General features: G+C 41.1%; 1 protein-coding gene across 2 annotated transcripts in view; it reads right to left on the bottom strand.

Moving 5' to 3' along the window:
* PYGL (glycogen phosphorylase L) overlaps positions 1 to 21,865 on the bottom strand; it is a 50,669-nt gene extending 28,804 nt beyond the window's left edge. The window contains exons 1-5 of one of the 2 annotated variants that reach the window (XM_034433356.3): positions 21,361 to 21,865; positions 7,770 to 8,030; positions 5,262 to 5,363; positions 3,136 to 3,214; positions 2,037 to 2,140 (exon numbers count right to left, since the gene is read on the bottom strand). In XM_034433356.3, the coding sequence (XP_034289247.1) occupies positions 2,037 to 2,140; positions 3,136 to 3,214; positions 5,262 to 5,363; positions 7,770 to 8,012 (528 nt within the window). In that variant the 5' untranslated portion in view covers positions 8,013 to 8,030; positions 21,361 to 21,865. Of the gene's footprint in view, positions 1 to 2,036; positions 2,141 to 3,135; positions 3,215 to 5,261; positions 5,364 to 7,769; positions 8,031 to 20,717; positions 21,210 to 21,360 lie in introns of those variants that run through there. The other variant, XM_087881802.1, reaches the window with a different exon arrangement.
* Between the last annotated feature and the right edge of the window lie 2,413 nt (positions 21,866 to 24,278).

A 24,278-nucleotide genomic window follows, 5' to 3' on the forward strand; every position in this document is an offset into this window, starting at 1 on the left:
CAAGACAAATTCCTTGTGTGTCCAGTCGCACTTGGCCAACAAAAAATTCTATTCTATTCTATTCTATTCTATTCTATTCTATTCTATTCTATTCTATTCTATTCTATTCTATCCTATCCTATCCTATCCTATCCTATCCTATCCTATCCTATCCTATCCTATTTTAAACTCTCTTCAACAGCTCATTATTCTCATTATCATAGCTCATTATCATAATTGGCACTCACGAGTTGAATATCGATGGACAAAGAAAACAGAATTCTCCTCTCCTTGCTCAAGAACAGATAATTTCATTTTCTCTTTGAACTGAGAATCTCACTACTGTACATTAATGATCCAACAGAACTTCCTGTCTGTCACCTGAAGAAAGTTCTCACTGAATCAAGAATTAGCCAATGCATGCTATGTTGTAATCCTTTCACCTAAACCCCAGTGATCTACTTGTCAATTTATTGCTTATTTATTTTTTGTTAATCATTATCTTAACCCAACTCCTTCGAAGTCTTTGAAAAAAAGACAGAGCACAAATCTAACCATTTACAGGTTTCCCTCTCTTATTTGCACAGTCTAGGAATTCAGACTTTAGTGTAAATGTTCACTCTTTTCTATATAGTTCTTTGAATAAATATATTCCTTAAATGAACAAAAGTAGAGCAGGAAATGAATTTGGCTGCAGTATGATGGCATTTGGCATTTTTAATCAAAATATATACAACAGTTTACAAATCTATCTTACAACAGAAAGCCAAGATAAATTCCACCATAAAAAGAATCTAAAGAAAACTCACACAACCAAATACAGCACCAAATAATAAAAATATGCTACCAAAGGCCACTTAGATAAAAATTTCAACTTCATTCCAACATGTTGACATTTTATAACTACTTCCAGTGACAAAATGAAGGTATTTATAACATCCCTGAAGGTACTTAGATACTAGACTGGATATTCTCTTAACTAGTACAATTTATTCCTTAGGCGTTTTATTAACCTGCAGTTCTTAATTAGATCTTTGATGGTCTAGATGGCTGCAACTGTATTCATTCCCTCTTGTTATATGAAGAGGTTCATATAGGCCTCTTGAATTCTTTGATTTCGGAAACTCCTGAACCTTAAGAGCAGGGGTGAAATCCAGCAGGTTCTAACAGGTTCTGGAGAACCGGTAGCGGAAATTTTGAGTAGTTCGGAGAACCAGCAAATACCACCTCTGGCTGGCCTCCGAGTGGGGTAGGAATGGAGATTTTGCAATATCCTTGCCCCAGGAGTGGGGAGGAAATGGGGATTTTGCAGTATCCTTCCCCTGGAATGGGATGGGAATGGAGATTTTGCAGTATCCTTCCTCTGCCATGCCCACCAAGCCACGCCCACCAAGCCCGGTAGTAAAAAAAATTGGATTTCACCACTGCTTAAGAGTATACCATATAGAACACTTCATGCAACAGAACAAACAGAATGATTTCGTTTACTTATGTGTAAAGCCCTTGCACATATTTTGCTGCTTTTAAACCAAAATCTTGCTTAAAATTTTATCATTGTTGAGATGGCCATTTTTATCCACCCTTCATTTAAGATTTGCATCTTACGTTTTTATGCTTAATATGGATTTTTATATTTTATATATGGTTTTACATTTGTTTTTATCTAACTGTTGTGTGCCACCTCGAGTCACTTTTGATGAGATTGGCATCTATATAAATTTGATTAATAAAAAATACATAAAATCATCTTGGAGACCCAGTCCTGAATTAGGCATGAAAGCTGAATGGTGACTTTGGGCCAGTCCCTCTCTCTCTCTCAGCCCAACACACCTAACAGGATTGTTGCTATATGAAAAATAGAAGGAGGAAGGAGTATTAGGTATTTGCTGCCTTGAGTTCTTTATAAAAATAATAAAGGTGGGATGAAGTAAATAAAAATAAAAAGACCCAGGAAAATATTTATTTCTGTAATCTCCATGTGTCATAAAATAGTCTTCTTGTCCAGCACTTGGGGTAATAATGTTGGATGGGAAGCACCTCCAATTGTTCGTAGTTACCTGCCATCCTTCTCTGATCTTCTGGTTGAAAATGCCATACTCGTAGCGTATTCCATAACCATAGGCTGCAAGCCCAAGGGTCGCCATTGAATCAAGGAAGCAAGCTATGGGAGGGAAACAAAATTGGGTTCAGCTCCTTGGGCAGCATCCACCACACCTCAACACAGTTTCATTCAACCAAGGATTTAGGGGAGAAAGTTGCTGAAAGGAAAGAAGTTAGAATCTTCCACCATACACACTTTTCACTGCTTTATTAAAAACTTTAAAACAGGGCCCAGAGAAGGCATACCCGGAGGGCATCATTTTGTCTAAGTGGCATGTTAGATGTTTAAAGAGCCTTGGTGGCGCAGCAGACTAAAGCACTGTTAAGTAACACCAGCTGCCTGCAATTACTGCAAGTTCAAATCTCACCAGGCTCAAGGTTGATTCAGCCTTCCATCCTTTCGAGGTAGGTAAAATGAGGACCCGGTTTGTGGGGGCAATAAGCTGACTTTGTATAAAAAAGAACACCGCTTGGGGGGGCCCGAAAGCCCTACTAAGCAGGTATATACAATAGTATGAAGGCTATTGCTTAACGCAGTGTAAGCCGCCCTGAGTCTCCGGAAAAGGGCGGCATATAAATAGAACCAATAAATAAATAAATAAATACTTGAAAAATGGGTAGGGCTAAAACAAGGAAAATGGGCAGGGCCAAGACAAAACTGAGTACAAGAGAAAGAGAGGAGAGGGAGGGAGGGAGGGAGAGAGGGAGAGAAAGAGAGAGAGAGAGAGAGAGAGAGAGAGAGAGAGAGGGAGAGAGAGAGAGAGAGAGAGAGAGAGAGAGATCATTATACATTTTAGTCCTTCTTTCCAAAAGCATTACAATCACTCAAACGGAATACTATTTCCAGATTTGGATGACAAGTAGAGAAGAAGGCCATCATAAATGCATCATGGGAGTCATGAAACCCACAAATGGCTTGGCTTGTCCATCCCTGCTGCAATCTTAATTTGACTTTAAAGGAAGAGCAAAAGAAGGGACAGGCTGTCAATAGGCCATTGCTACACCCTAGCAATGATGTGTATGCAATGTATGTATGTTTATGCAATGACTGCTTACCTGCCAGCCTGCCAAGACCTCCATTGCCCAGACCAGCATCTTCTTCAATCTCTTCCAGCTCTTCTATGTCCAGCCCTAGCTAAAAAAAACCATACAGAGACAAATGAAATCCAATCAAAATTGTGCTTGGGTGTTAAAAAGTCAGAGAGGGCTGGAAAACCTACTATAAATATAGTATATAACCGTGTTGGCGAACCTTTGGCACGCGTGCCAAAGGTGGCACACAGAGCTCTCTCTGCTGGCACGCGTGCCGTCGCCCCAGGTCAGATCTCCATAGCGTTCCTTTCGTTAGCTTCTGTTCCCCTGTAAACGACGAAACAGAAGCTCACAAAAGAAAAAGATCTTACCTCTTGCTGTGCTGCCGGTGTTGGGATGCCCTGCCTCCCGCCGGCCAGCTGATCTTTGGGTCTCTGCTGCACATGTGTGCATGCCCATGTGCATGTTTGTGTGTACGCATGCACCTTTCAGTTTGGGCATGCACAGTTTAGGCACTTGGTGTCTAAAAGGTTCACCATCACTGGTATATACTAGGTACTGTACTACTATAAATACGGTTTCAAAATTTGATAAATAAAAATAAAAAATATGAGAAAGGCTTTTGCCATTAAGATTGTCCAAGCTTGCTCAATTTTTCATAGCATCAGGTTCAGAGATCTGCACAGTGGTTCTGAAGGAATTCACCACACTTGGCTAGAATTAAAATGGGAAAATGCTTGAAAGAGAAAAGCAGTTTTACTGCGGATTAGTCAAATTTCTGCAAGGCAATCTAGCTTAACTGCATGCATCTCTTGCATATTTCCAAAGTTTCCTCCTGAACATTGCTTCATATAGTGGTTCATTACAAATAACGGAATTCACTCCAGAGTGCATTCAAACAGAGAAAGAAAAAAAGAAAGGAAATGTAGACTGGATTTAATCCTTCAACAGATCCACAAAAAAATGAGGACATCTGCAAAATCAAAAGAAGTGCTCAGAATTAAATAGGTTCATGATAAAAGAAGAACCAAAGTATGGCACCAATTTGCAACATATATTGCCCTATGTGAGCTAGGAAGAGTTTCCACTTAGAGAAAGTCAAGCTCATTTACCCTCAATTTAAAGAAAAGTAGTCATTTCCCCAGAAGGCCTTATTGCAGAAATACTCTATAAACCACAGTATCCTCTTTGGCTATTTGGTAACCAAGACAAGTTCACATAACTGACTTGCTATGAACATGGGATCATATTTTTTTTTCTGGCTTCCCTGAAGGCGTGAACAAAAAGCCTGCAAGCCTGCGTAGATTTCTTTCGCGTGGAATGTTAGATTCTACAGAGCAAGCATTCTAACAATGCTGTTATTAAAAAACAGTCTCACACACAAGATCACAGAAAACATTATACCTTTTAGAGCAGGGGTGGATCATATTCTGATAGTCAGGTTTACAGCTAACATTTTAGGGAGGCGGAGGGATCTTTTTTTTGAAGAGTAATTTTTTAGAGAACTGAAAAGAGAATTGCCTCTGTTTTGTAGGCCCACTCTAGAATTGACACTGGATTTCTCATTTGTTTCCCAAGTGAAAATGACAGGAAATTTTGCTAGCAGTTTTCAGTAATCGTGGCTGGTGGTATCTGAGGGCCACAAAAAGAGGCCACATGCTAAGGAAAGAGGATGCCCAACCCTGCCTTAGAGTTGTTAAGAGAGACTCCAAGGTACGTAATGTGATACAAATGAAAAAATAAGTACCTCCCTCCCCAAATGAAAAAATAAGTACCTCCCTCCCCAAAATCTGAGCAACATTTGCTCTGATTTAAACTTCAATGCCCACACACGACTGCATTTCCTGTGACGAGCAGAATCCAGCTTTGGTAGAAATTTTTGAAGAGGACACAGTTCCAACGTGGGAAAAATTAGATCTTAAGTGGGGAAGCTATGGAGAAGACATTATTGAATTTCAACCAGGGGCGGGTTCCAAATCCCATTGCTACCAGTTCGCACGCGTGCGCGCTTGTGTGCATGCGTAGCACTTCTGCGCAGAAGTGTCTGGGCGGAGCTTCCCACCACTGCTGCTACCGGTTCGCCAGAATAGGTAGTTTATCAGAGACAGCCTTCCTTCAGAAGGACATGACTGGCAGCTTTCTTTCTTTACCTGATAAATTGCCTCATCACAGGCATTCTGTAGTCCTAGGTTGATCATGGTATTTTGCAAAGTCCGGCCCATGTAAAATTCCAAGGAAAGGTAGTAGATTCTCTGGGAGAAAAAAAACATATATAATAATATCTCACTCAGTTTAGAACTCCTGATTTCATGACTGCAACCTGTCCACATTTGGAGGAACCTAAAGAGAAGCTCCTCCAACAAGCCAAAAAACAAACAAACCCACCAATGGAACAACGCCTTGGAATGATCTCAATCAATGGAACCCCAAGTCAAAGGAATGCAGAGTGTCTCCGGGCCCATATATCAGGGTGCAAAACCTTTTCAGAGGCCAAGTTTCTAAGTTTCACTCAGCTACTAAGTGGCATGCTAGTTAGAGGTCTTCACTAAAAACAATAGTCTATATGGCTGAGACAGTATTTGAATTGCAATTCAATGTAATCAATATGCAATCTAGTTAATATGATTACAGCCGTGATTTCTTCCTTTGTTGTATTAACTATTACATGCAATAATTATCTAATAAACTCTGGAGTCTCTGAGGGTTGCAGCTTTCAAGGTCTAGAAGAAGCCCTGGAAAGGCTCAGGTAGCAGATTATGGGGAATAGTCTTCTCATCCAGAAGCTCTGCAGAACCATTGATATTGGAGCACAGTAGTTAGCACCGGGCTAGATTAGTAAGTAGTAAGATAGTACAGGGTGGGTTTCTATGCTCCTGGGTATATTTCAGAATTTTTATGATCCACTTGTGGACTTGCTTTTTTTGTTTCTAGGATGGGTACAAAGAAGGCTGAACTTGGTGGACCTTATCTAGAAAGGACACCGATTCACTTGAAGGACTATGACCAGATTGTGAAATCGGCTCAAACTCACCTTTGGCCCAGATGATTCTACACCACTTTCAAGGATTAGTCTAGCAAAACCAAATGCAATTCATTCATTGCCAGCCGTGTGCGGAGCACTCTGAAAGTATTTCCCCCGCTAGCTTTGCTTTTTCACTGTTTAGTAAGCAAACTTTTTTTTTAAAAAAAAATCATCTCAGAGCCAAACACCTAATGGTAATCTTGCTGTTATAGATTTGGCTGGCCTAACTGAAGTAAATAAAGGAGCCAGGCCAGGCCCTTTAACAAATACAAGGTTTGATTAAACTTAATTTACTCAAATGTGTGCTTTTTTTTTTTTTTTGGGATGTCCTGAACATTCAAAGACGACAGATGAAAGACAAGGATGAGCATTCCCTTGCATCCCCCAATATAGATTTGGAAATAAAAGAAGGAAGTTGCCCTCCCCACAAAACCAAAGTGAACTTTCCTCCCCCCAAAAATCTTACCGTAGTTCCACACAGTATGTGACATAATCTCACCCCATTTCCTTTATTGCCTTAACCATTTTTAACTTCAGTCCTCCCAGAACCTATTGATTGACTCCACCAGTATATTGTTCGGCTCTATATTAGGAACTAGGAGAGTACAGAATCAATTCAAAATCTGCATTTTAATTCTGAGAGTAAGTTTGCTGAAGCTAATTTTAAATACACGTTTTCTCTGATTCACTGGGCTGTTATCTATGTATACCTGCTGTATTGTACTGTATGTACATTGGCTCTCCTTGAATTCCACTAATTATAGAAAGAGTGACATCGACACTTAAATCGGATGCAAAAGGAGCAACTTTCCTGCCTGCAACAGAAACACTTATTTTCTTTTCTGGCATATTTATAAATAAATTATGACAAAGGATACATTCCTGCCTTATTTTTTTTTTCTTCCAGGTATGCCAGTGTTTTTTGTGTGAAGTAATAACACGTTATTTGTTTTGAATGATGAATTCCTTTGATCATTTAGGCAAGGAGGGGGGGGAATCTTAAGAGTAACCGTGTTCTCTATTTCGCAGTTGAACAGACAAGGAATTTTTATGTACATGGGGATCTCATTTAACCAGATTGAGTTCATCTAATATAATTAAACAAGCAAGCAAACAGGCACTTGCACTAGCCAGATAGGTATTTCTAAGAAGAAATTACAAGACATGGCTTGTTCTTCTCCCCCCCCCCCACCAAAAAAAAAAAAGCCATTCAAACATATACTGTCTCTGAATGTGAGTCTTTTTCTAGTTACACTGAAGAGACCGCAGGCTAATATCTTTTTTAAAAAAATCTTCTAATCTGGTGACATTGGATATTTGAAACATGACTGATACATTGATTCTGTCTTGTATGAAGAACTCTTTTTTTTTCTTTCCCAAAGCTTGGGAAGGATAATACTTACTTGCCTTCTCCAATTCTCATTTAAAAATCTCATTTTATTGGTTTGGGTCAAGGTTCTTTTTCATTCTAAACGTCAACAGGGAGAACTCATACTGTCATTCACGGAACATGTGCTGCTTCAGAGTCCCATAGAACATTTTCCACACTGAATGAAGACTTACATAAAATGCTTGACCATTTAAGCTAACCAATGAATTTTTAGCTTCCCAATCTCTCCCACTTTATTTGTCTCACCTTGGGGTCCTTTTCATAGTAGTATTGCTGGGTGCGGATCCACCTGCCCACCAGGTGATCCCGTACAGTGTGGGCCAGGGCAAAGTAGTAGTCCCGAGGGGTGGCCACATTGCGGTCCTTAACAAGGGTAAAATGTAGATGTCGGTTAAAGCCCTTTTTCAGCTCAGCCACATTCTCCACTCCAACAATGCCACGAATGCTGATCTGTTTACGCTTCTCCTGGTCGGTGAGGGGCCGAGACATGGCTGCCAAGGCTGTGATCTGGAGAAACAGAGCAGAAAGATTTTAATTTGATCTGCTTTCAGCACCAACAGAGCACTGACCTCTGCGTCCTGCAGCCAGCTTCTCTCCTCCTCTCTTTGGGACTAGGTTCTGCTTGAAGGGAGGAGTTTAATGCCAACAGTGTCCAGTTTTAAGCAGGCCTCCAAAGCTGAATCACAACCTCTCTCCAAAGAGGTAGGTGTATGTGTGTGTGTGTGTGTGTGTGAGAGAGAGAGAGAGAGAGAGAGACAGAGACAGAGAGACAGAGACAGAGACAGAGACACAGAGAGACAGACAGAGAGAGAGACAGAGAGATCCGCAGCCAGACTCAAATGCATTAAATTGGGTCCAACTCAGATTATCTAATTCTTCATATTATATTAGAAATGCAAATAAAACCACATTTAAAGAAATGCCTCCAAAGAAACTTGCCACATCTGAATGCTGGCCCTATTCAAAGAGTGCAAGAGAGGCAAAAAGAAGAATCCTGAATTCTGACTACGGAGAGATTGTAGGACAGAAAGGGAACAGAGAAAAGATCTGATTTCTTTGTTTTCTGGCGTTAAATCAAGAGACAGCTTACATAGGGAGAGCCAACAGTTCAGCTAAAATGTTAAACTGGGTGTAATTTACTAGGAAGAGATCCATTTTAGTCTGTGGTGGCCAATAATCAGGAGGAAAATTGAAAGCTGAAAAGGTGCCTTTTCAGTCTAATATATTTTGTTAAAAGGCATAAGGTTTTGTCAGCTGCATCCCATTTCATCAGAAGTATAGAGTGGCTAAACTGATGGGAAGTTATATACCGTATTTTCCGGCGTATAAGACGACTTTTTAACACATGAAAATCTTCTCAAAAGTCGGGGGTCGTCTTATACGCCGGGTGTCGTTTTCCTGTAACCAGGCAGACCAGCCCAAAAGGCTCTGATGAGCCTTAAATGGCTCTGGCGATCCAAGCTCTGACGATCCCAGCTCTGACGATCCCAGCTGAGTTCCCTGCAACTCAGCTGGGATCGCCAGAACCATGGCTCTGATGGTCCCAGCTCTGACGGTTGATCCCATCCCAGCTGAGTTCCCTTCAACTCAGCTGGGATGGCCAGAGCCATGTAAAAGGGAAAAAGTTTTCCCCCTCCAGCTTGCTTACCTCAGCTGCTAGTCGCAACGCTTGCCTTGCTTTGCTTGCCTGAATCTATTCAGGCAAGCAAGCAACTCCCTGCCTGCAATCAAGCAAGGAGTTAGTTGTGGACTTCAACTCCCAGAATTCCTCAGCCAGCAAAGCAAAGCTGGCTGAGGAATTCTGGGAGTTGAAGTCTACAAGTCTTAAAGTTGCCAAGGTTGGAGACCCCTGTTCTATTGGGTAAGTTTTTTTCCCCTTTGGAAGCTTTAAAAAAAATAGTTGTTCTTTTTTAGACCTAGCCATTTAAAGTTTAGGAAGTTTTAAATTTAGCTTTCATATAAAAATAAAAATAAAATAAAATAAAACAATATTTGTGCAGCTTTCTGAGATTTAGTGTGTTTCTGTAGTGTTTCACTCCAACTACACAAACACACAAAATCTCACAAAGCTGTATGTGGAATTTTGTGTGTGTAAAGTGTGAAAGTTGGTTTTTTGGACTTTTTGTGGCTGTGTGAGGTTCCTGCTTGTTGCAGGGGCCATTTTGGGTCTAGCACAGCTGCTTTTACATTGTGGGTGAGCCAGTTGTGTTGTGTTGTGTGTGTTTAGAGTGTGAAAGTTTTTTGGGGGGGCTTTTTGTGGCTGTGTGAGGTTCCTGCTTGTTACAGGGGCCATTTTGGGTCTAGCACAGCTGCTTTTACATTGTAGGTGAGCCAGTTGATGTTTTTTAATTTTTATTTGGTGTACATTGGAAGAGGGGCAGTCTTATATGGCGAGTATAGCCCAAACCCTATATTTTAACAGGAAAAGTTGGGGGTAGTCTTATACGCCCAGTCGTCTTATACGCCGGAAAATACGGTACATAGAAGTGAGGGAGGGGAAGACAAAGTGGTTATACCAGTGCAAGTTAAACACAGGTGACAGATTACAAATACCACATTTTCCAAGCCATTGGGAAATGTTTGTTAACACTTTCTTAGTGATATGTGCAAGTTCAATAACGATAACGCAACACAGCTAGATCAATTCCCAGGAAGGTCCTATTAAACAGGTTAACACCCCAAATCAAGGGTTCTTAACTTTTTTGTGCCATGGACTCCTTTGAGATTCTGATGAAAGCTAAGGTTCCTTTCCCAGAAGTATATATTTAAATGCATAAAATATCAGGGCATTTTCTTCTCCTAAGACATTGCATTACAGATCTCAATATCTCTTTGAGGGAAAAAGAAACTTTTAAGAGCAAAATCAAGCATGAGACTGCAGAACTCTCATACATCAATGTTTATGCTTTTGAAAAAAAAATATGTTAGTCTAAAAAATGCTACAAGTATCCCAACTTTGATTGAAACATACATTCATTTTGTTGACTGGTATGGGGCAACACTATCGCAGCATAAACACCACAAGAGGCACAATTCAATTACTGAAAGGGCATCCCAGCCAAGAGAGGTGTGTTATTTAATTGTAGATTTTCCTTTTCCAATGTGATGCCCTCCAAATATGTTGTACTACAACACCAGTGGTGGAATTCAGCCAGTTCGCACCACTTCGGGATAACCGGTTGTTAACTTTCTGAGCAGTTTGGCAAACTGGTTGTTGGAAGAAATCATTAGGGCAGAGAACCGGTTGTTAAATTATGTGAATCCCACCACTGGCCATATCCCTTAGTCACCAAGGGAAGTGACTCATCCTTTCTGCCAAATATTAAGCCTAGGTCTTTTCCAATCCTCATGCTCTAAAGCCAAGCAAATCCAGAATCTGTTTTGAATTTTTAAGATATTAATTTCTATATTAGATGATATGATATGATGTACTTGTGGCTATGCCATGGATGCAAAAATATCCAGCGTTGGATGCAAGGCTTTTGCAGAAGGAAAAAAAAATATCACTAAGTAGTAGGAGTTTTATGTTGCCAGGTATCATTCTATTGCCTTTATAATGGAATATCTTATACTGCAAATAAAACTTATGGTAATTAGAACCCATTTTGGATTAGTTGTCTAGATAAATTCTTAGGAAGATGTACAGCTCCACACTATGCATGTATCTACATAATTTACTCTCAAGTAAGAATACCACATTAGCATGACAATGTCTGCGTCGGAGATGCGTAAGATCTCCGACCTCCGTGTATTTCGCTGTGCCCTCAAGACCCTGTTGTTCCGCCAGGCCGGGCTATCAATGTAATGATTTTTAAATTGGGTGTTTTAAATTTTTGGGGTTTTAAATTTGAGCCGAAATTATTTAATAATTTTAATTATTTTTAACTGATGTCTGTATTTGTGCTTTTAATAGGCTGTACATCACCCTGAGTCCTTCAGGAGAAGGGCGGTAGAGAAATAAATTTATTTATTTATTTATTTAATATGCTAAATGCTATAACTCTATAGTAGATACACTTTTAGACTCTGCAATGAGCTACAAAGTTTTTTCGTGTCTGATTTATGAATATTATAATAACTAAAGAACATAATTAGACCATAATTTCAACAGTTTATCTAGTCAGTTCTTTGAGATGCTAACAGAAATGCTTCAGTTTGCTTAATAAAGCAAACTACCAGTTATTTTATCCAGAGGAGTTTTGTAATATTTATCCAAATCAAAATCAGTTCTTGCTTATCCATCTATCCACTTTTGAGGGTAAGTTTTAAACTCTTGATTTATGCCATTTCTTCCTTATTCTTTGAAAGATATAAGGGAACCCATTTGTTCAGCTGTTTTCAAACATTCGTATTAACATTTTAATTAAAACAAATACAATATGAAATAGCATTTCATTCCAAGCTTTGCCCAAACACAAACAACCCTGCACATGAGATCTTTCAAGATGATGCACTATCTCTTAACAAAAATTTATAGTAAACAACTGATTATGAATACTTATTTGAAAGGAAAATGACCCTATAATAAACATTCTCTGTGTGTGTGTGTGTGTGTGTGTGTGTGTGTATTTATGTGTGTATATAATATACATATACATATACATATACATATACACACACACAAAACCTATTTCTGGAGATTTTACCTTTCCAGCCACAAATGTGCTCATAAAACTCATTCATTTATCTGTTGGTATATATTCCAGGGGTGACCACTGAAAACAAACAAAACAAGAGCAAAAACTGGAGAGAATGAGAACAACAACAAAAATAATTAAATTAACTCAAAATAATTGTAATTGATTTAAATGCTACTATTTACAAATAAAGGCACCAATTAGTACTATTAGTGGATCTCCCATATGCAAATACAAAAACCATTTTCAAAAATTACTGTTGCAAACACATGCACACACAAGTACACACATATACAAGTGAAAGTAGGAGTCTGCCTCAGATTTCTGAACTTGCTTTGTTGAAAGTTCCACTGAGTCCCATTGACTTTTAGTCCCTGGTAAGTTTACATAGACTTTGGCTGCTATGCAGGGAATGGATCCAGTTAGCTCAGCTTATTTCATTAGCGTGGAATCTGGGGAAGAAATCTTTTGGGTATTTTGCTGGTTTACTTCTGTTTGCAACAACACTGGGTGAAAGAGTTTATTGTAAGATAAGGGAACCTATGCTTTACAATTAGATAGTAAGTGGCTCTTGCTTCCATGAAAGCAGGCTTAGAACTTCCATTCCTATTTAGTCACTATGGTATTCCTCATTATCAGTCCTTACTCCTGACATGGGGAGAGATTGAGTGTCTGTATGGAAGAACTTTCTGTCTGTGAATGCTTTCCACCAACAGACTTTTTCTTCTCTTTCAGTAATTTATATCTCCCCCTCATTCTCCCTTTCAACAACACCTTTCTCCAGAACTGTATTCTCAGCAAAACTAAGAAGATCCGTCTCTATCCATCACCCAGCCCCATTTACAAGTAATTATGCAGAAAAATAACCTTGTCTACTTTTCAGGTATAAATACCGTATGTTTATATTTGATGACTGTTGGATTTTTGTCAGGAGGAAAGAATTGCTCAACTCTTTTTATGTCCCTTTCTACTGTTTTGGATGAATAAGCATACCAGGCTCCTTAATCCAAACCTTCAGCTTTCTTGTACATGACTTGACTATAAACTTGACTCATCTTTGTGCCTTTTGTGTAAATCTCTCCTGGTGTATTTATATTAGTACTGATCGTAATTGGGTCCCTACCTTCAGAACATTCCTTAACAGTTCAAAGGCTTGTTTTTTGGTCATGCTTTTTCTTCTTGAATGGATAAAACACAAAACAACCCTTCTCAAAAAGGTTGGAGATGGGGGTGGGAAGAAAGAGAATTTAATATAGCTGGAGGAATGCTATGATACAAGAAGTTTTTCCCCCATTATGATTCTTTATGGAATAGTAGAAGAATGATAGGAAAGGAAGAAGGGAAAGGACCAAGACCTGAGAAGAAAGTTTGAGGTGTTGTTGCAAACTGTGGGATGTTCTGGATGGAAGGGGATGTGAGGTGATGAGGTTGGTTGAAAAAGAGAAGAATTATCTTTGGATAAGAGAGGAGACAAGAAGGAAGAAAATGGAATTAATTGCAGTCCATTAAGGATATTCATCCATTGGGGACAACAGATCAATGTTGTTCTTTAGGCAGTCACGGGATAAATAGTCAAGGTCAGAGGTAGGCTTCACATAATTTAACAACCGGTTCACCTAGTGCACAACCGAAAATGTGAGCGCGCATGTGCACACTCGCTTCGCTCGGATGTGCACCTTCTGCACTTGCACGCAGCTTCAAACACACGGCGATTTCCTGCGTGCAGCCTCCAGCAAACCTTCTCGGGCAGCCGCAGTGAGTAGAGCGGGTAATGCGCAAAAATCAGCTGGGCTGAATGGGCAGAGCGAGCGAGATAGGATGGGATAGTGCCGGGGCGGGTGAGCCCAGCCGATGGTCAGAACTATGGTTTGCCCAAACCGGTCCGAACCAGCAACAGCCCACCTCTGGTCAAAGTGTCTTTCCCATTAAATGGAACTTATGCTCTGAATGGCATTCAGTCAGAGGCCAGCGACAGAATAGAAGCTAGGAGTAGGGGCTTTCCAGAGTAGAACCTGGAAGACAGCAACAGCAGCCCAACAATGGCCTCAGAAATTGATCTGGTGCTGGGTAGAGACCACATAAGGCAATCATATTTCTTTGCTTCAGATCCTTTAGTGACTATACTCCAAGACCAAGGAGGAAGGTTGGTTGAGATGATTTGGAAGGTCTTGATAGTGATTAGTAGTGCTCCCTAGGTGTGACTGGATGCAAGTTCCCTTTACCTCAAGGTCATAGAAATAGTAGATAGTGGATACTTGTGGTCTCGATCTGTGTTCCTCCTGCCATCTTTTGGGATAGCTGTGTGTAGTTGGACTTCAGAAGTAAAGAGGTCATACTGTCACCTATGTTGAAAGAGGAATTGGCACACTCTGTACATAAGGGGCCAAATCTTTGCTGAACAACTACTGCCCCATCTCCAACCTGCCTCAATCTTTTTTTAAAAAAGAGAATTTATTGAGAAGGTAGTCAGAAATGAGCTACCCAGGATCCTCTGGATTTCTTCATCTTCTTCTGGATCCTACAGAGGACTATCTGGATTTGTTTCGGTCATGATTTAGGGCAGACCATGAGATGGAAACAAGATTAGTCACTGGGATAGATGATCTATATTGGGATCTGGATTGGCAGGAGTGCGCCCTTTTTCATCCTATTTGCCCTCTTGCCCATGGCATTCTGCTGAATCATCTGCCAGGTGGCACCATTCTAAGAGATCGTGAGAAAACTGGGAAGAAAGGTAGACACAAGCAATTAAGAGAGAAGTGGAATCTATTGGGAACTTATCTTATAAAAAGAACTCCACCCAAATGGCAGTAAATATTCAATGAGACTCTGCATTTTAATGAACTCAGCATGCAGGAGGGTTGGAAATGTCATGCAATTTCCAAGACTCTGTATTATTTACCTCATGAATAGCCTTAAAGATACTTTATTGAAATTAGTCTAATTCCTACTAGATTGATTTTTATCCAACTATGCGGGACTTGATAGGTAGTTCTAGTTCTGGCTGAGCAGTGAGATCCATGTTGCATAATCTTTTTATTAAGGATTTTAATTAGAGTTGTAAAAACTAGTGCAAATTTTAAGAAATAAAACAGAAGAAACAATAAAATGTGCAATAAAAAGGAAAAGAAAGAATATGATAAAGTAAAAATAATATATAAAGAAGTGACCAACCTTTATTACAACAAATATAGATTAAGTTAGCAACACTTCTTCCCCTATAAGGCTATAGATACATATCCGTTCATCCCATAGCTCATCCCTTCTCACTAAATAAATCCATAAAACCTACAGTATTCAGTGTTGGGGTCAACAAAGAGTGCATAAAGAATGTCAGAAATTTTCAAATAAATGTCTTACTTTAATCTTAATGAAATAAACAAAATTTTCTTTTATTCTTTCTTTTATTTTTAATAGTCTTAATCTTGGGTTCATTCAAATATTGTGATAGGATTAAATTCCTCTTCAATTCTTCTTTATCTCAGATAAAGATTGTTCAAAGTTTTGAAAATGTCTTTTGTAGATCCAGTAAGGACCTACATCCAGGCCATTTTCTTGGTTTGTCATTTGTATTTCCCCTTTAATTTTTAAAACTTCAGCCAGTTTTTGTTTTTTATAGCCACTAAAACATTTCTTTCCAAATTATTTTCTCAGTCTGTTATTTGTACTTCTACTTTCGGCACTTTGTTTTGTCAGACAAAATTTGGCCCATGTCAATCATTTCCTTGTTGATACTTTTTGGACATAAACTAACCATAGAATCAGATACAATTAATGATAGTGTTGATATTGTAGCTACTAATTTCTGGCTCCATTCTTCAAACATCTCCTTTAGTATTTCCAATGTTTTTACGTTTTGTGTCATTTTGTAAGTCTCAGTTAATCAACAACAAAAGCTGGCTTGTATTTTTCCTCCTTCTACTTAGAATTTTAAGTTTCCTGTGATGTTATCATGGAATATATAAATGTATAGGAATATGTGGGGTGGCCTTGGGGAATGAGGGAAAGAGATGCTGTCTAGGAGACAATCAGACAAGAGGAGCAGAGCCTCCAAGAGGTCCATCATAAGCTTTGTTTAACTTAGGTTAGTTATACCCATCTAAAACTACAAAACCTTGAATACATAACCATCAATCATATTCCTAAGGCAATTCAATAGGCAGGGATACAATCTCATACTGAAATACATCGGTTGTCTCCAGGTCTGACAATGGAATCAGTCTGCATGGTTTGAACTCCAAATGGATTTTCTTTCAATAAAAGAAACCATTACAATGGGGCTGAGGATGCAGATGGCACAGCTAAAGGAGAAGGTTGTCTGAAGACTGCATTTCAGATAATACCTTTCATTTTATAAATTTGTCATGCTTACTGAAATGGAGTTCTTAATTTTTGAAAAAAGAAAGAAAGAAAAAAAAAAGAGAGAGAGAAATGTCTTGCAAAACCTTAAGTACATTTTGAAAGCATTCCAGTGTTTAAAATACTCTAGCTTTTGTTGTGGTTATGGAAGGGAAATCAGACATTTATCCTGTCAACTTGCACAAATCTAAGCATTATCCAATTGAGTTCATGTGCTGAGGAATCTGCAATATGAACCAGCAGAATTAAATTGCTGAGGACAATTTTACCAAACTCAATCTACTATTTACTGGCAAGTGTTTTGACTGAACTACTGTTGCACCTTAGCTCAGGGAGATTTAATTCTCTCTATCTGATGTTAGCAACAGAGAGAAGACCAGGCACACAAAACAGGTGATCAGAGTTAATAGTGGCTGTGGGTTGTGAGAAGATTTAAGTAGATGATTAATTTAAGAAGAACTTTCAGTACAATATGCAGCTTGATGTTTTATTGTAGCTTTTTAATATAATCACTGGCAGACTTAAACATTATTTGGAAGTAAGATCCTTTCTAGTATTCAATAGAACAGCCTGATTTTTTTTTCATGCTTCTGTGTGAACTTGGGGAAAAAAGTGCTCGGTTTTAACAGTGGCAACATTGGTTAAAACAGCAGTATTTCCTCCCTCCGACTCACAGAGGAGCCTGAAAAATATCAGGCTGTTTTAATGAATAGCAAAGGTGCTGCACTTGTGAATCTGAAACACTTCTTTGAAATAATGTTTGAAGCATATACAGCCCAAGCGAAAAATAGCACTGTCTGCCCTATACTTACTAGTTCCACCATTATTCCACAATCATTTTTAGCCTCATTTCATACCTGTAATAGTTTTAAACCAAGAATTACAGAGGATGGGAAACAAATGGGTATCTTCGAGACCGCCTGCTGCTACCGACGGCCTCCCATCGACCCGTGCGCTCCCACAGAGAGGGCCTCCTCGGGGTGCCATCAGCCAAACAATGTAGGCTGGTGACCTCCAGGGGGAGGGCCTTCTCTGTGGGGGCACCTACCCTCTGGAATCAGTTGCCCCCAGAGATAAGGAGAATACAAGACCTCGGTGCCTTCCGCCGTGCCCTTAAAACCTTCTTTTTCCAGCAAGCCGGCCTGGCCTAACAGTTTTTAAAATGTTTTTAATTGTTTGTTATTGTTTTTAATCATGGGGCCAAATTTATATATATCTTTTTAATTGTATTTTAATGTTTGTAGTTTATGTTTTTATTTGGCTGTTCACCGCCCTGAGTCCTCAGGGAGAAGGGCGGTATACAAATTTAAAAATAAATAAATAAATAAATAAATAAATAAATAAATAAATAAATAAATAAATAAATGTGTGTATTCACTTTGGGGAACCGATGGGGATAAGTCTTTATCAAAACCTCTTAGAAATTATTGTCTGGCTCTTGTCATTGAGAAAGACTGCCTTGTTCAGTATCGAAGAAGATAAATGCTGTGAAGACTATTACCTGTAACTTATTTGAAGATGGCTAGTACAATGCCCAGTAGAACTAGGTTCCAGGGTACAACCACCGAAGCTCTGCTATATAACTTTGGGCTAAAAGCCAGACTGATTAAATATAAAATTGATCCCCTTAGACAGTCAGCTGCAGTGAAGAATACAGTTCCAAACACACAAAAAGCTCTCTCTTGTTCTCTCCCTGAGAAAGGCCATTCCAAATAATCCTAACCATTAGTGGGGGTATTTTCTCCATAATTTATTTATACATAATATTTCTATAACCATCTGCTCCTAGATTAAATAGAAAATTAACTTATTTGTGCTCCCTGAGATGTTCATGGTATTAAAAAAGTCTATCACTTTAATATGGACAGCTTAGCTAATAAAAATGATAAGTGCTGCTAACAATTGTGCAGCCACAAAGACTTTACAAGCCAAAAGCATTTCCTTGCAAGGAATCATCTTTCATTAAAAAAAAAAAAGAGAGAGAAAACAGGAGAGTGGCAATGGGAAGGACCGGTGGTGGGATTCAGCCAGTTCACACCACTTCGGGAGAACCGGTTGTTGACTTTCTGAGCAGTTTGGTGAATTGGTTGTTGGAAGAAATCATTAGGGCAGAGAACCGGTTGTTAAATTATTTGAATCCCACCACTGTAGAACACCCTTCATCTCCAGCTACCATGAGCAGTAATGATAAAAGTTGCTAAAAATGTAAAAACTGGGGGAAGAAGAACAACCCAACAATTTCAAAGCTGATTTGCAAATATATGACATACAACAAAACCAGCAGAAGTTTTAGATTTGAAAAATTTAGATTATAACTAGTTTGACCAGTTTATGGATCAGGGCCGCCTCTGGCATAAGGAACCCAGCAGAAACACAGTACAGGTAGTCCTTGACTTGCGACCACAACTGAGCCCAAAATTTCTGTATTTAAGTAAGACATTTGTTAAGTGAGTTTTGCCCCATTTTACAACCTTCTTTGCCACATTTGTTAAGTGAATCACTACAGTTCATAAGTTAGTAAACCAGTTGTTAAGTGAATCTGGCTTCCCCATTGACTTTGCTTATCAGAAGGTCATAAAAGGTGATCACATGACCTTGGGTCACAACAAAGGTCCTAAATATGACCCAGTTGCCCACTATCTGAATGTTGATCACATGATCATTGAGATGCTGCAAAGGTCATAACTATGAAAAACGGTCATAAATCACATTTTACGGTGCTGTTGTAACTTTGAACGGTCACTAAATGAGCTGTTGTAAGTTGAGGACTACCTGTATGTTCTCTCTGAGCCTAAGTGGCATAGTGGTTAGAGTGCAGTCCTGCAGGCTACTTCTGCTGACTACCAGCTGACTGCAATTTGGCAGTTCAAATCTCACCAGGCTCCAGGTTGACTCAGCCTTCCATCCTTCCGAAGTGGGCAAAATGAGGACCCAGATTGTTGGGGGCAAAATACTGTGTTTTCCCAAAAATAAGATCCTGTCTTATAGTTTTTTGAACCCTGAAATAAGTGCTTGGCGTTATTGCCATGCACTCAAATGCCCGATAGGGCTTATTATCAGGGGATGTCTTGTTTTGGGGAAAACAGAGTACTGACTGTAAACCGCACAGAGAGGGCTGTAAAAGCACTGTAAAGCAGTATATAAGTCTAAGTGCTATTGCTATATATTCAGAAAGAACATTTTTTTTTGCCCAATTCAATTGGGAATGTAGCCATATAGCCCATATCACCAGTTATATCTACACAAGAAGATTAAGCTGAGTACTTCAAAGCCTCGAACAGTTTTTCTCAACTTTTCTCAACTCACCTTAAGATATCTTGCCTTTAGCTCCCAGAATTCAGCCTAGTGTTAACGTTCCATGTTAAGGTGAGCAGGGTTGAGAAACACTGCCTTAGAACATTCACACAACATACCAAGCCTGCTTAGTTTTAACTTTACTTTGATTCTTCACAACTCTGTAGGCTGGTCATCTTAACTGATGATTTGGGGCATTCGTTCACCCAGAAAATGAGTTAGAAAAGTCCCTTTCACTGGGTTCAATGAGATTTATTTCCCAGCAAAGATATTTGTCTGGAAAACACCACTTTGGATTGAATCCTAGGCAAAAGCTATTTCTACTTTACATGTCTCTCTTCCAGAAGCTAAAAGCGGTGCACGTAATTTCTTCCTTCACATTTTGTACTGTACACCCAGGGGTGAAATTCAATTTTTTTTCCCTACCAGTTCTGTGGGTGTGGCAGGGGAAGGATAGTGCAAAATCTCCATTCCCACCCCACTCTGGGACCAGCCAGAGGTGGTACTTGCCGGTTCTCCTAACTACTCAAAATTTCTGCTACCTGTTAGAACCTGCTGGATTTCACCCGTGTACACCTATAACATCTGATGTGCCAAGGAACTGCCCCATAAACGGATGGGAATTTGAACTCAGTTCTCCCCAATCCTAGAGCAATAGTACAACAGAGGTCTCAAATGCCACTAAGCCATAATTTATTTCACCACATTCTTCTATATAGGGCAGAACTTGGTGGATATGCTCAAACTAAACCACCAAACCTGGTTGGAAAAAGCACAACCCCATCAGCTCCCACCTTTTGACCCAAGACAAAAGCAAACACCTTAGGGACTAGCTTCTATTGCCAAAGAGCATTTTTCACTTTCTTCCTGCAGAGGTTGTGGGCGTTGCACGGTCGTTATTTACCTGTCACTTTTTGCGCAGCGACTTTCCTACTCGCTGACTTCCACCTGGAGGAGGAGGAGGAGGAGGAGGAGGCAGTGTAGAAAGGGGGCAGAGCTGGGGTGAAATCCAGCAGGTTCTGACAGGTTCTAGAGAACCGGTAGCGGAAATTTTGAGCCGTTCGGAGAACCAGCAAATACCCCCTCTGGTTGGCCCCAGAGTGGGGTGGGAATGGAGATTTTGCAATAACCTTCCCCCAGGAGTGGGGAGGGAATGGGGATTTTGCAGTATCCTTCCCCTGCCACGCCCACCAAGCCTCGCCCACAGAACCTGTAGTGGGGGAAAAAAATTAGATTTCATCCCTGGGGCAGAGCCTCCCTTCCTCTTCCGTTGACGGGGCGAGAAAGGGGTCGGGGGCCCGAGAAGCCCTTCCTTCCTGGCTCCCCCCCCACCCCACCTGCACTTCGCAAGAGAGATCGGGGGCTCTTTCCTCTGGCGCTCCGATGCTAGGTAACTACTCCCGAAGCCCTTCCGCGTTCCAGGAGCCACAGGGCGTGTCCCCAGACCCACCCTGCCTGCGCCTTGTCCACGCAAGACAAAAAGTCCACGGCAGGGCAAACACAAGAGCCCGATCGGTGCTTAAAGAGCCAAGACACCCACACTCTACCTGCTCTCGATCCTAGGACGGGGGAATCTCGTTCCTCCTCTCTTCGAGCTGGACTTAGCCGAAGTGGGTTTTCTTCCAGGAAAGGGGCAGACCCAAAGCCCTCTTTTTTTATAGACTGCCATTCGTCGGGTTCCACGCCTGTCCGGAGCCTGGCACCGCCTCCTCCTCACCGTTGGATGGGGAAGTTTTGCTTGCCCGCGGGGTGGGGCGAGGAAGGGAAGGGACGGGCGAGGCGAGGCGAGCTGGGCTGCCGGTAAAGGAAAGCGGGAGGTGGATTCGGTGCCTTGAAAAGGGCGTGATTCGGCCTGCCCGATGCGCGCTCAGCCGTCTGGCTTTCTCCTGGCTCCAGAGCTGGGCTTCTGGGGCCCGTTTTGGAAGCCTGGCGTATGCCCGAATTGGGAAGGCTGGCAGGATCTTCTTGCCATGTTCTGGAAGAAAAGCGCCGGGAGAAGACGTGACAGCGGAAATCAGAAGAGCTGAAGCCCGAAGAAGCGTTTGGAAAGGAAAAGGCGGGAGGAAATGTAGCCTTGGGTAATAGGTGGATGAGGAGCGAGCCCTGCTGGCGAGGTGTAGTTCAGACAGAGCGGTTTTTTTTTCCCTCAAGGGCAAAGGAAGGTTACGAGAAAAGAGAGGAACCATCAAGGTAGACGTCTACTCTAGGGAGATTCTCAGTCATCCAGGTCCTGGGTTTTTTAAATTTTTTTTAAAATTTTGATTTATATGCCGCCCTTCTCCGGAGACTCAGGCCGGCTTACAACGCGTTAAGCAATAGCCTTCATACTTTTGTATATTTTATACAAAGTCAGCTTATTGCCCCCACAAACCGGGTCCTCATTTTACCTACCTTAGAAAGGATGGAAGGCTGAGTCAACCTTGAGCGTTGGAGAGAATTGAACTCGCAGTAATTGCAGGCAGCTGGAAGCTAAATGCTACCTTTAACAGTAGCATTAGTCTGCTGCTCCACTCAGGCTCCCAAAGGTGCTTTTTTTTCAAGAGGCAATTGGACTTTCTGGTTTTTCTTTGAAGACGTGTCGCTTCTCATCCAAGAAGCTTCTTCAGCTCTGACTGGATCAGGGGTGGGTTCTACCTACCTTTACTACCGGTTCGCTACAGGCCGCACGTGCAGAAGCTTCTGCTCATGTGTAGAAGCGTTCTGATGACGTCGTGGTCAGTTTGTGGAGCCTCCCGCCGGTTGTACTACCGCAGTGATGGCTAACCTTTTTGCCATCACGTGCCAGGAGAGGGGGTGGGGGAGGGGCATGCGCGCATGTGCCCACATGCATGTGCATGCAACCCCCCCCGCTCCTGGCACATGACGGCCTGGTAGGCCCGTTTTTCTTTCTTACCTGGTTCCAGATCCTCTCTATTTATCTGGGAAAGGCGAGAACAGCCTTTCCCACTCCCTTGGAGGCCCTATGGAGGCTGAAAGGGCCCATTTCCCAACTCCCGGTGGGACAGGAAGTGACCTTTTTTGCTGTCCCCAGCCTCCAGAACCTCTCTAGGAGTCTCTAGGAGCCTCTCTAGGAGCCTCTCTAGGAGTGCCATAGGTTCGCCATCACGGTACTACCAGTTCTATAGAACTGGTCCGAACCCGGTGGGGGGGGCAACCCACCACTGGACTGGATCCAGTCAGAACTGAAGAAGCTCCTTGGATGAGAAGCGAAAAGTCCGTGAGGAAACCAGATTCACTTAACAACCATGTTACTAATTGAACCACTGGGCTGATTCATTTCACAAATGTAGCAAGAAAAGTCGTAAAAGGCAAAACTCAACGTCATTTCTCACTTAGCAACATAATTTTTGGGCTCGATTGCGATTGTAACTTGAGGACTACCTGTATACTATGCAGTAGTTTACCTCCATAAAAATCCTTTAGGCTGGGGTTTTCAACATCTGTTGACTAGGGGACTATCTTAAGATCTGTCTGGCATGTCCACTAAGCCTACACTACAAAATTTGCTAGAGTTTTGGGATCCTTCGTCCCTCCCCCAAAGTAAATATACATTGTCTGGGGGACACGAAAGCTATGCAACAAAGCATATGTGGCTTGTGGTCAGAGATGGGATTCAGCAGGTTCTGACCAGTTCTGGAGAACTGGTTGCAGAAATTTTGAGTAGTTTGGAGAACTGGTAAATACCACCTCTGACTGGCCCCACCCCCATCTATTCTCTGCCTCCCGAATCCCAACTGATCGGGAGGAAATGGGGATTTTATAGTATCCTTCCCCTGGAGTGGGGTGGGAATGGAGATTTTGCAGTATCCTTCCCCTGGAGTGGGGTGGGAATGGAGATTTTGCAGTATCCTTCCCCTGGAGTTGGGTGGGAATGGAGATTTACAGTATCCTTCCCCTGCCATGCCCACCAAGCCATGGCTACCAAGCCACACCCACAGAACCAGCAGTAAAAAAATTTGAATCCCACCACTGCTTCTGGCTTATGCTTTTTGTGTCCTACCTTTTAAAGAAAGACTGTGAGACTGGCAGAAAGGTGTCCATGGGCACAGAGCCCTCCTAGATTCCTGCCTACCAAGCATCCTGACCCAAGGACCTTAAAATAAGCCATTAAAACTTAAGTAAACTAAAACTTTTTAAAAGGGTGGGGGGGACTGGGAATGTTGCAAAACCCTCACTTTTATTTATTTACAAGACCGCCTATAGGCTTTACTAGGATGATAGCATCTCTCTGATAACTTTTTAAAAACTATAAATGTCAGGCATGACAGTCACGCTCGCCATAAAATTCATGATATGCCCCCATCCTTTTTTGTCTGTTTTCTCTGACATCAAAATGCAGAAAATGTAGTCAGAGAAGAAACTGGAAAGCAAAGATTTAGGACCATTTCATTTCGTGCATTACTTCTGGGAATAAAGGCATAGCTGAGCATAGAACTGATTTGTGGGGTTTAATGAAGGGATAATG

This window comes from Pantherophis guttatus, chromosome 1 (genome assembly GCF_059756535.1).
Source record: "Pantherophis guttatus breed Tessera chromosome 1, ASM5975653v1, whole genome shotgun sequence".
NCBI classification, from domain to species: domain Eukaryota; kingdom Metazoa; phylum Chordata; class Lepidosauria; order Squamata; family Colubridae; genus Pantherophis; species Pantherophis guttatus.